The following is a 17,861-nucleotide window of genomic DNA, read 5'->3' as shown; positions in this document are numbered from 1 at the left end:
TCAACCCCTTCCCCCAGTAAATGAATCATCAAATCTTTTATTTTTTAAATGAATAATATATGTGTATATCCTTGTATGATTGACAAAATGTTAAAAAAATAAAACTAGTTATTTCTGGATAGTGGTATCATAGTAAATGCTCTTTGCCCTTTGGGCTTAGGTATGTATTCTACAATAAACATAACGTTTATAACATAAGTAAAAAACCAATTAAAAATATTCTTAGATAAACAAGCTTAAAAATTTTTAAAAATATATTATCTGCTTTTAGGTAGAAAATTATTTAAAATCATCTGTCAACTACCTCATAACACAGATATTATATCAAGTGTTATATCATGTTACATCAAATGTAAAATCTGCAATAAACAAGTATCAGTAAGTCCACATTCCTTAAAAGCATCCCTAACAATGTCCATCAGAAACACTCTTTAACATACTTCACATTTAAGTGTTTTAATGTTTCTACTGTAATTCTCAGAAAAAACCTTCACAGTTGTCACTTAAAAAAAATTCTCCCTAAATTGCTATATGGTGATTTTATACACAACAGTAAATTTTATATTTAAAATCTGCTTACATTTCAGAAACAAAAGAAATTAGAGTAAAATCAGAAAATTAGAGTAAAATCAGAAATTACATTACCTCTGATGTTTCAAAGTTTTCAAAGATTAAATAAAAATATCAAATATTCTCATTAACAGGTTGGAATCATAATTAGATGATCTTATTCCTTCCCACCTTTCATATTTGGCAGTCATGCTAACAAATGCATACCTGTCATGTAGAAGTCTTTTATTGTTAGCTGAGGTGGAACAAGTGGATCAGCAAGAAGCTGTTGGTTCACTAGCTGCAAAAAAAAGGATTATGAGGTCAATAATAGAATTGAAAACTAACATCAGAGGATACACTACTATGAAAACTGAATACAGGCAAGTTTTTACCTTAGAGAGCTCATTTGCTTGCTGGAAATAATTGGCTCCTTCGACATCATCATATCGGACAAGATTAGGAGAGACTTCTTCCAATCTGTTCCTTACTTGATCCAGAGTATCATATGGAAGAGTCATACCTGCAATCTACAAATAACAGGTCTCCAGAACTGACATAAAGCTTTAGTACTTAAAACAATTCAAATCATACATAATTGCAACTATAGTGAAATAATGTTGTGCTAATGAAAATTCTATTGGGTGTCCATTTGCAAGTACATTAAGTAATTAAGAGGAAAACACAATTGACAAAAATTCTAATTCATAAACAGCTGTCAGTACATTAGTAATTTCTCTTTAGAAATCAGACTGAGTATGAAATAAATGATTAAAGGGATAATGCTATACTAAATCTGAATGCTTCTGCTAACTCAATATTGATCATATACAAAGTTTACAGACAACGTATATTATTTTAAATCTCATGCTTTTTCTTTTTTTATAATAAAGAGTTAAAAGAAGTGTTTTTAGGCAAAAAACAAGCCAAAAATAAAAATACCAATATCAAACGCCCATTTTCTGAATACTTTTGTCTCACAGAGATTATTCAAATTATCCCTGCACATCAGGCTTGCATTCTCCTTGACTTTGAAAATCATTTTGAGAAGCTAACAAGTCAAACATCCCATTAGCAGCATCACTAAGAACAAATACCTCAGAGAGGGCTCTTAGAATTTTCCAGTCTTCTCTTGCCAAGCCAGGAGGTGTCACTGCTACTTTAGTCTGCTGAGCTCGGCCCTCAGTATTGACATAAGTAGCAGATTTCTCTGTGTAAGCAGCGCCTGGGAGAATAACATCAGCTATAGGAGCGCCAACGTCACCATGATGTCCTGCGAAAAGATGGAAAGGACAAACCATATTTTAGCAAAAAACTGATTAGGTATCATACATGAACACACAAGATATCCTTTTTATATCCCATTAAGAATTACAAAAGTGTTTACAAAATTGTAACATACAAAAATATATAAAAGAATTTTGGAATAAAAAGCCCACCTTGCCCACAATTCAACTCCCTTCCCAAAGAAAATTACTAATAAGCATTTGCTACCTTCCCAGATTATTTTTTGTAAATACAGAAATATGTATAATATAGTACAAACCTACATCATGGGCAATGAGGTATATTATTTCTCTTGATTACAAAGTGGAAATGCTCAGATGTATGTTAGTGAAATTCAGTAAAACATACTGAAATGGTGGAGGAACAAAAAATGTAGAACAGAAATGACAGTGGTAATACTGAAAAGAACATAAACAGGATATTATAGAAAACAGTATAATGAAAGACTGAAATAGTATAATGAAAGTTTTAATAGTTTAACAAAACTGTTAGAAGGAAAAAAAACCTTGAGTTGAATGAAAGAAAGTTATAGAGCAATATATAAAGTCTAATAATCTCATTTGTGTACATTTTTGTATGTAACAGAAAAATATATGAAGCATACATTTCCAAAGCCATCAATGATTATTTCTGGATAGGACTAGGAACTGGATGTAAATTATGCATTTTGATTTAACTTTATCAAACTAAAGATACTAAATATTCTATAATGCTCTTTATGTGCCATGGCAATAAAAAGCCTATTATAAATTTATGGCGTTTGTGTAAAATGAACTTGAGAGTTATGTAATACTTTTCTCTGTAAAATATCCGGGAGTACTCTGGACTCCATTTATTCCAGGGAAATATATTTACCATGAGTGAGAGTTCAAGAAAATGAGTCAAAAACAAAAAAGCCAAAGAAGTACTATCAAATGTATTTCATTAAATGTCCTGTAACTTGGGCGCCCGGGTGGCTCAGTTGGTTAAGCGACTGCCTTCAGCTCAGGTCATGATCCTGGAGTCCCTGGATCGAGTCCCACATCGGGCTCTGTGCTCTGCAGGGAGCCTGCTTCTCCCTCTGACCCTCCCCCCTCTCATGTGCTCTCTCTCATTCTCTCTCTCTCAAATAAATAAATAAAATCTTTAAAAAAAAAAAAATGTCTTGTAACTCAGCACTCATGATTTTTTTTTTTTTAAAGATTTTATTTATTTGACAGAGAGAGACACAGTGAGAGAGGGAACACAAGCAGGGGGAGTGGGAGAGGGAGAAGCAGGCTTCCCCCCGAGCAGGGAGCCCGATGCGGAGCTCGATCCCAGGACCCTAGGATCATGACCTGAGCTGAAGGCAGACATTTAACAACTGAGCCACACAGGTGCCCCAGCACTCATGATTTTTAAACACTGTTTATGTAAAAGTACTTTCCTCTGATTATGTAATAATACTAAATATTCTTTGAAAAGCTGAATTTTAATGTTACATAATATTTAATTGTATAAATAAACCATAATTTAACCATTCCTATTAGTGAGGCATAGGTTTCTTCTAATTCTTTGTTACTAAATATCATCAGGTAATAATTCTTTTTTTTTCCAGGCAATAACCTTTTTTTTTTTTTTTAAAGATTTTATTTATTTATTTGAAAGAGAGAATGAGACAGAGAGAGAGCATGAGAGGGGGGAGGGTCAGAGGGAGAAGGAGACTCCCTGCCGAGCAGGGAGCCTGATGCGGGACTCGACCCCGGGCCTCCAGGATCATGACCTGAGCCGAAGGCAGTCGCCCAACCAACTGAGCCACCCAGGCGCCCGGCAATAACCTTTTTTTAAAAAATATTTTATTTATTTATTTGAGAGAGAAAGAGAGAGTGAGCATGCACAAGTGGTGGGGGGGTGGGCAGAAGGAGAGGGAGAAGCAAGCTCCCGGGGAGCCTGATGTGGGGCTAGATCCCAGGACCCTGGGATCATGACCTGAGCCGAAGGCAGATGCTTAAAACTGACTGAGCCACCCAGGTGCCCCACCAGGTAATAATTCTTAGTAGTATCAACTATATAACTAATAAAACCTATGATTTGGTTTAAAAAAATACTGAGGTGTGTGTGTTGGGGGGAAATTCCTGAATGGAAAATAGTCAATCCACTAAATATACTGCCATATAGTTTCTAATCTACATAGCGCAGAATTCTTTTCTGTTTCTGGTGTCACAGATGCTACTTACCTTGATAAATAATGAAACAATCCTTTGGCAAATCCTGTCGAGTGATACAACCTCCATCTGCTCCCAGGAGAAACAGCACTTTGGGAGGGTTCTTACGAATTGCTTCCACCCCAGGTTTATACCCAAGATCCAAAGCAGCTACCTGGCTTGCAATCCTGTAAAACAATTATGGATTTTTAGCACACCTGCAGTGTTATCATTATAAAAAATTAAATGTGACTCCTGAAATGATACTTAATCTTTTCTATTCAATGCTGACAAAAACCTTCCTTCATCTTCTTAACCCATTTTAAAATAGATGTCAAAACCAGAAATAGCAATATTTTACTGTTTTAAGGGTGTCGAACAAAAAAACAAGATGCTTAGAACACTGTCTCTTCATGACATATTTATTTATTGTTATTTCTTATTTTGGGGGGGGGGAAGGGACAGGGAGAGAGAGAATCCTAACCATACCCAGCACAGAGCCCAATGCGGGGCTCAATCTCACAACCATGACACCATGATCTGAGCCAAAATTAAGAGTCAGATGCTTAACAAACTGAGCCACTCAGGCACCCCACTTCATGAGATAATAGTTAATTGAATAATTCTGGAAACTTTATGCTAATTGAAATTGTCCTAAATTGATTCTTTTTTTATTTTTTTATTTTATTTATTTGAGAGAGAGCACATGAGAGGGGGGAGGGTCAGAGGGAGAAGCAGACTCCCTGCTGAGCAGGGAGCCCGATGCGGGACTCGATCCTGGGACTCCAGGATCATGACCTGTGCCAAAGGCAGTCGCTTAACCAACTGAGCCACCCAGGCGCCCTGTCCTAAATTGATTCTTATTCAATAGAGCAAGATATAAAACATGATAAGCCAAAAGCAGTCATTAGAGAAAAGTCATATGATTTTGAAAACCAAAAGGGAGAAATTAAAACAGCCTCATAAAACTTTAACTTGGAGAAAACAATATAATTAGTACATATATGTTCTATGAGCATATATTACTTTTTTTTTTTTTAAAGATTTTATTTATTTATTTGAGAGAGAGAAACTGAGAGAGAGCGAGCATGAGAGGGGGGAGGGTCAGAGGGAGAAGCAGACTCCCTGCCGAGCAGGGAGCCCGATGCGGGACTCGATCCTGGGACTCCAGCCCCATATATTACTCTTATAAGCAGAAAATAATCCTTTAAAAAAGAGGTCTGGAGGCGCCTGGGTGGCTCAGCTGGTTAAGCAACTGCCTTTGGCTCAGGTCATGATCCTGGCGTCCCAGGATTGAGCCCTGCATCAGGCTCCCTGCTCAGTGGGGAGTCTGCTGTCTCCCTCTGCCCCTCAGCCCTCTCATGCTCTCTCTCTCTCAAATAAATAAATAAATAAAATCTTAAATAAATAAATAAGGGGTCTGGAATAACTATACTCTGAACAACTGGGAGTCTGGTCCAGTTTGCTATTACTAACTTTCTTTCTAGAAATAGCCATTCTGAGGACCTACTGTATATAAAGCAAGTTGGTGTTTTACCTATTTGTTAGGGGAGGAGATCAGGTCAAACCAACTCCTACTAGATGCTGCTACTCTGTCAAACTCTGGATAACATCAAAAGCATAAAATGCTTTTAAAAAAACTTAACAATAAATATAAGATTTATATAATGAAAAGTACAAAACAACTTGAAAGAAATTCAAGACCTTACTAAAAGGAAAGACATCCCACATTCATGGATTAGAGGACTTCATGCTGTTATGATGGCAATACTCCCCAACTGAGCTTACAAATTCCGTGTGATCCCTATCAAAAATCCAGATGAATAATTTACAGAAATGGACAAGCTGATTCTAAAATTCATATGGAATGCAAAGGACCCAAAATAGCCAACCTATCATAAAAGTGAACAAAGTTGGAGGACTCATACTTTCCCATTTCAAAACAAATCCCTCTGCCCCAACAGTTCCTTCTTAACTTCCCTCAGTGTAAGTCTTGACATGTCTCTCTCAAAAATCTGGGCAGAGACTCACATTAACTTAAGACACAGTCCACTTCATCCTGGAAAACAAATTGAGTAAGCTTATGTCTGCCTTTACAATAAAAGATATGTCCTGGGGCACCTGGGTGGCTCAGTTCGTTGAGTGTCTGACTCTTGGTTTTGGCTCAGGTCATGATCTCAAGTTTGTGGGATTGAGCCCCATGTCGGGCTACGCTCTCAGCGTGGAGTCTGCTTATCTCTCTCCCTCTGCTTCTCCCTCTGCTCATGTGCCCTCTCTCTCTCTCTCAAGTAAATGAACAAATAAAATCTTAAAGAAAAAAAAAAGATAGGTCCTAATAAACTAAAATGAACTTTCATAAAAAGGAAATCTTGTAAGAATGACAAACAAGGTTAATAAATTAAAAATTGTAACAAAGTCAGCGTTCTCCAGAATGAAAACTCACAAAATGATGGAACAAAATGTAAGAAATTTTCTCTAAACCCAGAGAAAAAAGATATGAGAAAAATTATGAGCCAAAAGTCTCAAGGCCAATCAATGCATAGCAAAAGAGGCTTCTGCATGAGAACAAATAACTAAGTAAAAGTATACCAATAACCTTTTTCTGAGCTTAAAAGAAAAAAAAATCAAAACATTTCAATTTGATAATGGGAGTCTCTATGATATTCCCAGGCAAAAGTAATGACATCTGAGTGTCACCTACTTAAAATCTGGTAGAATTTTTTTTTTTTTTTAACGTCAAAAATAAGGAGCCCAAAGGGTGAGGAGGCAGACACACATATAAAGTCAGGTCATCCTCAGTGACAAAACTGAGATTACATCAGATCCTCCCTAAAATATTAAATGAAAGAAAGGGTGCAGAAATACTTAGTATTAAAGGAAAAAAGACTGTCATCTTTGTACCTACCCAAGTAGTCATTTGTGAGAAGGAATCAGAAATACAATGTTAGACAACTGGGAATTTTTTAAAAAGTTTAATTAATTTTGGTACCCATTCAGAAAAACAAAACTGTATAAATAAAGACACAGATGGAAAAGTGAACTAAAAATAAGAAGTAAAAATGGTGGCTAGAAAAGATCCAGAGGTGAACAATGCAAATAAACTCTACCTAAAAAATATAAAGTTTTTAAAAATGTTTACATGATGGGGCACCTGGGTGGCTCAGATGGTAAAGCGTCTGCCTTCGGCTCAGGTCATGATCCCAGGGTCCTGGGATCGAGTCCCGCATAGGGCTCCCTGCTTCTTGGGAGCCTGCTTCTCCTTCTGCCTCTCTCTCTCTCTGTCTCTCATGAATAAATAAATAAAATCTTTAAAAAAAAAAATGTTTACATGATGATCTACAATGCCAAATTAAACCAAACAGAAATATAACATTGAAACTGAAATTAATGTTTAAGAATTTATTCAAGGGTGCCTGGGTGGCTCAGTTGGTTAAGCATCTGCCTTTCGGCTCAGGTCATGATCCCAGGGTCCTGGGATCGAGTCCCGCATCGGGCTCCCTGCTCAGTGAGGAGTTTGCTTCTCCCTCTCCCTCTGCCCCTCCCCCATGCTCTCTCTTTCTCTCTCAAATAAAATCTTAAAAAAAACCCACAATGTATTCAAATACTTTTAAAATTTAAAAAATTTGCCTATCATATTTAAAAGTGTTTAGCCTCAATCCTTAAACAAATTTGAAAAATAAAACTTTTTTTTTAAAAAAGATTTTATTTATTTGAGAGAGAGAAGCAGACTCCCTACTGAGCAGGGAGCCTAATGAGGGGCTCGATCGCAGGACCCTGGGATCATGACCTGAGCCAAAGGTCAGCTTAACCGACTGAGCCACCCAGGCGCCCCCTGAAAAATAATTCTTTTTTTTTTTTTTTAAAGATTTTTATTTATTTATTCATGAGAGACAGAGAGAGAGAGAGGCAGAGGGAGAAGCAGGCTCCCAAGGAGCAGAGAGCCCGATGCAGGACTCGATCCCAGGACCCTGGGATCATGACCTGAGCTGAAGGCAGACGCTTAACCATCTGAGCCACCCAGGCGCCCTGAAAAATAATTCTTAAGATCAAAAGGATTATGCGAAATGGGAAAACTTATTTACTAAGGTAAAACTGTTACAACATTTCTTTTTTATTTTTATTTTTTTAAGATTTTACTTATTTGTCAGAGAGAGAGAAAGAGAAACAAGCAGGGGAGCAGCAGGAGAGGGAGAGGGAGAAGCAGGCTCCCCACTGAGCAAGGAGCCCGATGCAGGGCTCGATCCCGGGACCCCGGGATCATGACCCAAGCCAAAGGCAGATGCTTAACTGACTGAGCCACCCAGGTGTCCCTGTTACATTTCTAAAACTTGGAAATATGCATTAAGAGCCTCAGAAATGCTTATCCTGTTTACCTTAAGAGCTCTACTTTTAGAAATCCACTGTAAGAAAATAATATAAAGTTCCTAAGTATCTGTGTATCATTGCATTATTTATAGTTTAAAGACTAGTATCAATTTATATGTTAACAAGAATTAAATGGCTAAAAAATTGTACATATTCATGATATTAAATAGCCATTCAAGTTTATAAAAAATTTCTAATTACAGGAAGAAATTTTATATGGTAATGAAAATTGATCAAAATCAGGATACAAAACTGTTCACACAGTATGATTTCAACTATATAACTAAAAAATATTTACACAGGAAAAAGAACCAGACAAAAGTAGGAACAGTAATTATCTATAATTTGTAGAAGAATAATTTCCATTTTCATATTTTCTTCTCTTTCCAACTTCCTAAAATAAATGTGTATTACTATTTTTTTTTGAGAGGTGTGTGCAGGGGTGGGGGGGGAGGGGTAGAGGAAGGGGGAGAAATACCTCAAGCAGGCTCCACACCCAGCACGGAGCGCGACTCGGGGCTCAATCTCACGACCCCTAAGATCACTGACCTGAGCCAAAATCAAGAGTCAGACGCTTAACCAACTGAGCCACCCAGGTGCTTCAAATGTGTATTAATACAGTCAGAAAAAAACTTCCCTTATGTTGAATTCTCATGTTAGCTTACATTTTTATCATTTAATCAAAGTCAGAGGGCTTGTTGCAATTTTTGAACCAAAGTATACTAATATAATACAGATTTTCAAAATTTTCTCAGCACTGCTATTTCAAATATATTTTTTTAAAGATTTTATTTATTTATTTGAGAGACAGAGAGAACACAAGCAGGGGAAGGGGCAGAGGAAGAAGCAGATTCCCTGCTGAGCAGGGAGCCCTACATGGGGCTCGATCCCAGGACCCTGGGATCACGACCTAAGCCAACGGCAGACACTTAACCAACTGAGCCACCCAGGCGCCCCTCAAATATTTTAAATATTATTTATTATCTTCGGTTTTCACACAGAAAATAAAGGCATCTCTTTCACATCTACTACTGAGACATTGCTAAATATTAAGCTATTAGTAAATCTAAATGTGATAGTACAACAGTAACACATGTACACAAAATTACTTGAATCTTACAGTATATAATAAAACAATCACCCAACATACCTATGAAGGATATTCATAACTTTCCAATCACCAGTAACACCACTACTCATCTGAATCTTTTGAGCAATGTTGGAAACAGCTGCAAGAATTGCTGCCCCATCACTTCTCTGGAGTGCAGAACTGCCTACAACCACCATTGGTTTTTTAGCTTCATGTAATACCTATTTAAAAAAAAAACTTTGATTAAAAAATCTTTTTAATTTGCATCTACAATACGTTGTAGGCGCCCAGAAAAATAGTTTTCAATAGACTTATAGAAAATAAAAAACACACTTTTTCTCACATGAAAAAAAAAAGCATAAAAAAGTGACACAACAGTATTATATAGTAGAAGGAGCTTTTCGTCACAGAACTCAGGAAAGAACTGGAAGAGAAACAAATTAGAAATGAACACCATTCCAGAAACAATAAAAAACAAAATAAAACATGACCTTAAATGCAGGGACAAGAAAAGCAGACTACAGGAAATAATATAAAACAAACTGAAAAAGAACAAAAGAACAAAGGAAAAATGACAGAAAAGATACAAAAGGGGAACCACTATCTGTTAGGTTTTTTTGTTGTTGTTGTTAGGAGTTCTTTTTGTTTTTTTAAAAAGATTTTATTTATTTATTTGTCAGAGAGAGAGAGCACAAGCGTGGGGAGCAGTGAGCCCGATGCAGGGCTTAATTCCAAGACTCTAGGATCATGACCTGAGCCAAAGGCACTTAACTGACGGGCCACCTAGGTGACCCTTGTTAGGAGTTCTTAATGAAGGGAACACCACTAACAGAAAATATATTTAAATCTAGTATAGAAAAAAACTTCTGAAAAACACTGATCATTTTCTGGGGCATGGAGATGGGAATTAGAAAAGAGGAATACTTTTCAATATGTATTTCTTTTGCATTTTTGATCACTGCAATCATGATAATGTTTTTCCTATTCAAAACAAAGGAATTGCGCTTAGCCGCTTTGTACCACTTGATTACACCTAAGGCTACACCATCTTGGAACCATGAGAAGAAGTTCACTCAAATACACATGAATAAGCAAAGGCACTGAGGTAGTAAAGCAGGAAGGAATGTCCTTCCTTGATGACATCCTTGGACATCTGTCCAACTGCCTACCCTCCAGAACTGTTATGTGAAAACAGAAACCTCTTACATTTTTTAATAATCAGCATTCCACCACACATGCACAAATACTAAAATAAAAAGAGCCTTGAATTTTCACAATGAAAGGTGCTCCATGTCCCATAAAAAAGTGAAGAGAACCACCACTGTTAATTCTGAAGTTATTAAATTTCAAAGATAAAGAACCCACTATAAAGGTTCAAAAAAAGTATCTAGACAGTAAAAAAAAAAATTAGGACAGGGTTGGGAGGAAATATGACTGACATCAGGCTTCTCCACAGTAACAAAAGGCAGTGTCTATATAAAGTTCAGAGAGGAAAAAAGTGTGATCCTAGAACTTTGTATTCTGCCAAGGCTCTCTTCAGTAATAAAACAGACATTCGCAAGCAAGCAAGAACCCAACAAATAGGGTACTTATGAGCCCCTCTTGGAAAAGTAAGTAAAAACCTATTAATACCAGAAAGCAATGAAATGAATGTAAACAAAGTACTCAGTAATGAAAAAATCATTAAAAGGACTCATGAAATTTAAGAATAACTCTTGCAGTAAAGAAAGATTTCCCTTAACTTCAAAGTTTAATTGCTTCAGTTGCACTTCAACTTGGAGAGGCTTGAATTCATGAACCTGAAATCATGACCTGAGCTGAGATCAAGAGTCAGACACTTAACGGATTAAGCCACCCAGGCACCCCTTACGTCAATTTCTTTTCTGATAATTTCAAGTAAAATTAAGCTCTGGTATATAAAATAACACATATAATATAAGCTCATTTTTGTCTGCTTATCTGTTCATCCATCTTGCTCTATATATGAATAGAGAAATGATTATGTTTCATCAATATTTGTATGGGGGTGCCTGGGTGGCTCAGTTGGTTAAGCGTCTGCCTTTGGCTCAGGTCATGATCCCAGGGTCCTAGGATCCAGCCCTGCATCGAGCTCCGTGCTCTGCAGGGAGCCTGCTTCTCCCTCTCTCTGCTGGCCACTCCCCCTGCTTGTGCACACACTCTCTCTCTGTCAAATAAATAAATAAAATCTTTAAAAAAATAAAAAATTCTTGTTTGGGTTGGTGGAACCTGGGGTAATGTTTTATTTTTTTCCATTTTTCTTTTCTATATTGCTATAATTTTTAATAGTAAACACGTATCATTATGACAAAAATAATAACTCTTAAAAATAATAATACTTAAAAATCAACAAAAGTAGATATGTATAACTTGAGAGCACCTGGCTGAATGGATGGCTACCGAAAGCAATGTCTTGAAGAATTTTGGGAGAATCTCCCAGATGGTCATATCTATAAGTGAGATCCACTGGGCTGCCAATAAGGGCCACTTTTAAGTCATTGTGAAGCCAGCTGAAATAAAAACGACAAAGTTTTTAGAGCTAAATTACTAAATTAGCATAGTCACCAGTCTCATCAATGCTAGGGGCTACATCTACTTATGTTACAAATGTTAAAAGCACAAAGCAGTCACAGAACATGTGGCCTTAACAGATATAATTTATTGTGTACCTTTCAAAATAACAGTGTTGTAAAAATGCACACCAAGGTAAGTCAGTGAATTAATTTCCTGTGAAGAATGCAAACCCTAAGCAAGCTATAAAAACTTTAATTTTAGAATAAATGATGTATAATTTTTATTTCACCATATTTACACAGCAGAGTCAATTATCTCCTAATTATCCATTAAGGTGATTTAAATATAGTTAATGAAAATAAACTACATCACTTTATTCTCTTTGACAGGGAAGTATGGATCCAGCTCTTCTAAAACTAGTTATAAACATGGTGACCATATATTGTTTGTCTGAGACAGTGGTTTTCATCTGTATCCTGCAGCATTAACAATTCCCCCTTTCACTCTCAACAATGTCACAGTATAGACAATAAATTATACCAACCTATTCATAAGTCTCGAAGATATGAAAAGATGGAGGTATTCTACAAAGTAACTGCCTGTGCTCTTCAAAAAAACGTCAAAAAAGAAAACTGAAGAGTCATGACACTAACTGCAATGTGTGACTTGAGACTGAATCCTGAGCAGGAAAAAAAATCATTATAAAAAAATCATTATAAAAGAAATCATGGAAAAATTGGTGCATCGTGAATTATGTCAAAATAAGAGGACAAAGTATAAAGACTAGCAGGGAGAGAGGGAGGGAATGGACCTTTTAGAAGCTGCACTCCAATTACCTTTTGAGTCTCATTCCCACTAACACTATTAGGAATTAACTAAAACAGTCATTTTTCAAATGTAAAATAAATTATTGTATAAACATTTTTAAAACCCTCAATATTACTACTAACCTCTTCCGAATTCTAGCATTAAATAGTGGTGCCTCAAAACGTGGATTTGTACCAACCAGAAGGACAACATCTGCCTCTTCCACACCAGCAATTGTAGTATTAAGAAGATAACTGGAACGCAAATCTGTGCTAGAAATACAAAATAAAAAATGCAGGTTTACTTCAAAAACTAATACACAATGATAATCCATGCAATATTCTCATGTCAACAAGCCCATGGTTATTTCCAAAAAATTCTTATGAAGTATTTCTAAATTACATCAAAGTTTCAGATTTTTTTTTAAGATTTATTTATGTGAGAGAGACACAGTGCGCATGCAAGCAGGGGGAGGGGCAGAGAGAGAGAGGGAGACAAGCAGATACCCCGCTGAGTGGGGAGCCTACTCGGGGCTTGATCCCAGGACCCTGAGATCATGACCTCAGCCGAAATCAAGAGCTGGATGCTTAACAAACTGAGCCACCCAGGCGCCATTCAGATACTTTTTAATAACTGGGATTCTCCAACAGTTCCTGGCTTGACTTTGGTCTCTAAGTGAAAAGAAACTGGTGGGTATGATGGAGAATCCAAGCTGTCACGTATCACTTATTGATGCCACAGATGTACTTATTTATTTATTTAAGTAAACTCTACCACCAATGTGGGATTGAACTTAGGACCCCGAGATTAAGTTACCCACTCTACCAATACCAAAGTTACCTGTAGCCAGCCAGGTGCACCAGATGTATTGATTTATACACAACTTGTACAAAAACAACAACAAAGCAGGCCTAGATGCTAGCTTCGTAGTTCTCACCCAGCTCCTGTAGTGGGGAAGACCTCTTCCGTGCACAAGGTGTCAGAGTCCACTCTATTAAGCAAATCTTTGAGAGCTATTAGGGCTTCGGCATCCACCAAGCCACCTGCAATTGCTGCCACATCATTGCCTTGAAAACTCTGCAACTAGAAATGGATAAAAAGGGCATCACCAAAAAACCTCCATTCAGCAAAGACCACTGCTCAGAAAACAAAACAATAGTCATTTTTTTTTTTTAAAGATATTATTTATTTGACAGAGAGAGCACAAGCAGAAGGAGAGACAGAGGGAAGCAGGCTCCCTGCTGAGCAAGGAGCCCGATGTGGGATTCGATCCCAGGACCCTGGGATCATGACCCTGGCCGAAGGCAGCCACTTAACCGACTGAGCCACCCAGGTGTCCCAACAATAGTCATTTTAAAGTATAAAAAAAGCAACGAACTTTTGACTAAAAAGGCTTACACTAATTATTAATCTAAAAGTGAGAAGCAAGGTGTATGTGAGGCCAAGGTTAGTAATACCACCAGCTTGGAGGGAAGGTATTTGTTTTAAATTAGAAACAAAGGGGCCTCATGATAAGGTTTGGAAGATGAAGACTTCTTCAGAAGTATCTACCATTCCCTCAAGCCCTTTATGTACATTGCCTTTCTCTGACTAGAAAGCCACTCCCTCCATTTTTGCTCTGGCAAGTTTGCATTCATTCTTAGACTTTGCCTAATTCACCTTATGTAGGAAGGCATCCTTGATATGCTAGCCTGGTTAGGTACTCCTCCCAGGTGCTCTCTCATACATCATTTCTTGCACAACTACCCAAGCACATGATACCTGACTCACTATAGGTCTTACCATAACTACTACAAGATTGTGGGAAGTAGGTACCCTGTGTTAGTGGTCTCTACATCGCTACTTCATGCATGATATCTGGCATATGGTTCTTAATAAATGTTAAATGGAAGGCAATCCTGATAAGAGGAAAGAAGAGACACACATCCCACACTCTGCTACAAAGATGTTCCTTGAAAATCACAAATACTATTTATTCTATATTTCAATTTTTTACCATTCCAGCTACACGAGAGAGTGCATCCTCCCAGGAGGTATAGGTTAAAAGCCCCTTTTCGTTTCTGACCATCGGCTCGGTAAGTCTTTGACGTTTTAGCCCATCATAGGCAAATCTAGATAAAAGAAATTATACCATTTGTGGAATCCTGCTTAAGAGGCAACTATAGTTTTCAAGTTTAACATCTAAAAAAAATGTTATTTAAATATAGTACGAGTTAAAGTGTCAAATAGACTGATAAATTCTTGGATACAAATAATTATTCCAGGTTTTTTGAAAGATGAATAAATATTTTATGCACATCATCCAAAACTAAAACATTATCTAAAAAGTTTGAGTTTTTATAATTTGTTTTCAGCTACTTGAATAATCTTAAAATTACAACACAAAAATATCTGATAGCTGAAGAAGGAAAATCATTTTTATTTATAAAACTTGAATACTTTTAGATATTTTATCAAAATTATGATGTACAAGCTCTAAGTTACATTTAGCTTTTCTCTAATGAACAAACTGAAATAGATTAAATATCTTAATCCACTTCAAAATTGTAGGATGGATATTTGTCAAAGTTTATATGAAAGCCAATGATATGCCTAGACTATTGTTAATTTTGTCCAATTCTCCATATAAAGTCTAGATTTTCAATAGTCTCTATTTATTAACTAATTTGCAAGTATAAAAACGGTGTTTTAAAATTAAAATTACCATAAAATGTACTTCAAATCAATTGCAAAAATTAAGGAAAACGATGCAGCATATACCTGGTTTTATCAGAGATCCACTCTTCATTGATGTCCTCATGCATCCTTGGTAAAATCCTCATCACCTCTCCTGTTCTTGTGCTTACCACAATATTACTTCCAACCGCATCCATGACATCAATGGATTCTGTCTTTCTAAGAAAATAAACACATATATTTACTATGCTGAGTTTGGCAATAAGGACAAAGTTTCTGTTACCTGATTTATCCAAAACAAAAAAATTTTACAATGACTTGCCTTTCTGAATTTCTAAAAATAATGGGAACCAGAGAAATTGCAATAAAAAAAATTACCCTCATATTTGACTACTTCACACAAATTTCTACTGTAAAAATAAAGCTTTAGGGGCGCCTGGGTGGCTCAGTCGGTTGGTTGGGTGTCTGCTGATTTCGGCTCAGGTCATGATCTCAAGGTAGTGAGATTGAGCCCTGTGTAGTGTGCAGAGTCTGCTCTCCCTCTGCTCCTCCCCGCAATCACACATGCATGAGCTCACATGCTGTCTCAAGTAAATAAATAAAATCTTAAAAAAAAAAAAAAAACTTTAGAGATTGTTACCTAATACAAAAGCTAATGGTAAGGGTTCCAAATGGCCAAATCTCAGACATATGATTATCAAAATAAATAGCAAGAGGGTAAGATTTCTGGGTATGGGTGATTATAAAAGCCTGACAAATCCTCGCCACAAAAAGCAAAAATAAAGCTAGACAAAATTAACAAAAACAACCACTTTGGAAATCTACCAAAGGCATACACTATCATGAGAGGCTTTTATGCAGGGAAAAACTACTGAAGTTCAAGTAAGAAGGCTGGAAATCAGTGGTGGTGTGGCTTGGGGCCTGTTCTCATCTCCTTCCCTACCACCTTGAACACATTCTGCCAGGCTGAGGTAGGCTGTGGAGATGGAAGCTTCTTTTCTGCTCGCATTATGGGAGTCTCAGAAGAAAAAGAGAAAAATCTCTACTTACATCTCAGCTATGTACTGTGCCCTATCCCCCTAATCCTTTTATATACATAAATATGTGGTTTAAAGCCTAAAATTGTAAGATACTCCCATATACTCTAGTGGAAGTTTAAAAATGGAGGGCAATTTAATGATATGTTTCTAGACCCTTAAAAATATTCAGGGGCGCCTGGGTGGCTCAGTCATTAAGTGTCTGCCTTCGGCTCAGGTCATGATCCCAGGGCCCTGGGATAGAGTCCCGCATTGGGCTCCCTGCTCGGCGGGAGGCCTGCTTCTCCCTCTCCCACTCCCCCTGCTTGTGTTCCCTCTCTCGCATAATCTCTCTCTGTCAAATAAATAAAATAAAATCTTTAAAAAAAAAAATTCAAACATACTGCAACTACCTACTCCATTTCCTGGTTTAGTAAAAAGAATCAGATATATACAAGAAAATCTATGAATAACAATTTTTAAAAGAAGATTTTATTATTCATTCACTTGAGAGATGGGGAGAGAGAGAGACAGAAAGCATAAGCTGGGGGCGGGGGTTGGAGAATCTGCCCTGAGCACAGAGCTGTAGGTGGGGCTTGATCTCACGACTCTGAGATCATGATCTAAGCCAAAACCAAGAGTTGGACACTTAAGTGACTGAGCCACCCAGCCACCCCAATAACAATTTTTATCATAGATTTACCACTACAGAGAAACAAACTAAATGTCTAATAATAGGAACTGACTAAATAAAATACGATCTAGCCACATGGTTGAAAACTTAATGTACAATGAAAGAAGACTATAAATCTTAAAAAATCAAGACAATTTTACTCTTTGGAAGAACGAGTGAATAAAATAATTATGTGGTTAAGTACTTTGGAATTAATTTCCAAGAAAACTGTACTTAATTTCCACAGGTTCATCCTATCCTTTAATCTATCTTCTTACCTTCCAGTAAGAGGGTTTTACTTAAAGCAAATACATAAAAACTTAGCAGACCAAAACAATTAGAATACAGGAAGAACATGAATCTTAAATTTTTTTGAACAGTAGCCAACTAAAGGACAAAAAACAAATTGTCAAAAAATACAACAATGAATACCTTGTTTCCCAAGGGCGGGCAGTAAAAGCATAGGGCTTAGAGGTCAGGGCACCTACAGGGCAGATATCAATGACATTTCCAGACAGTTCAGACATGAACATCTTTTCAATGTACGTGCCAACTTGCATATCATTTCCTCTGCCTGTTGTTCCCAAATCATCTACTCCTGCAATCTCACTTGCAAACCTGCAAGATAAAAATGTACTGTCAAATGGTCAAATCCAGCAAAATTATCTCCTTTTCTAACTATGATCACAAAGAGATAATGATTT

At 36.8% G+C, this 17,861-nt stretch overlaps 1 protein-coding gene across 2 annotated transcripts in view; it reads right to left on the bottom strand.

Annotated features, from left to right (window-relative positions):
• Window positions 1–17,861, bottom strand: part of NDUFS1 (NADH:ubiquinone oxidoreductase core subunit S1) — a 28,713-nt gene that overhangs the window by 2,405 nt on the left and 8,447 nt on the right. For both annotated transcript variants that reach the window (XM_035007306.1, XM_035007307.1), the window contains exons 8-18: window positions 17,590–17,775; window positions 15,553–15,687; window positions 14,789–14,903; window positions 13,730–13,875; window positions 12,936–13,064; window positions 11,852–11,981; window positions 9,514–9,674; window positions 4,032–4,186; window positions 1,647–1,822; window positions 945–1,079; window positions 778–850 (exon numbers count right to left, since the gene is read on the bottom strand). In XM_035007306.1, the coding sequence (XP_034863197.1) occupies window positions 778–850; window positions 945–1,079; window positions 1,647–1,822; window positions 4,032–4,186; window positions 9,514–9,674; window positions 11,852–11,981; window positions 12,936–13,064; window positions 13,730–13,875; window positions 14,789–14,903; window positions 15,553–15,687; window positions 17,590–17,775 (1,541 nt within the window). The remainder of the gene's footprint in view (window positions 1–777; window positions 851–944; window positions 1,080–1,646; window positions 1,823–4,031; window positions 4,187–9,513; window positions 9,675–11,851; window positions 11,982–12,935; window positions 13,065–13,729; window positions 13,876–14,788; window positions 14,904–15,552; window positions 15,688–17,589; window positions 17,776–17,861) is intronic.

Source organism: Mirounga leonina, unplaced genomic scaffold (genome assembly GCF_011800145.1).
Source record: "Mirounga leonina isolate KUSES-001 unplaced genomic scaffold, KU_Mleo_1.0 Mir_151, whole genome shotgun sequence".
NCBI lineage: Eukaryota > Metazoa > Chordata > Mammalia > Carnivora > Phocidae > Mirounga > Mirounga leonina.
Note: the sequence above shows the minus strand (reverse complement) of the source record. Positions and strands in the feature narration are given on the sequence as shown.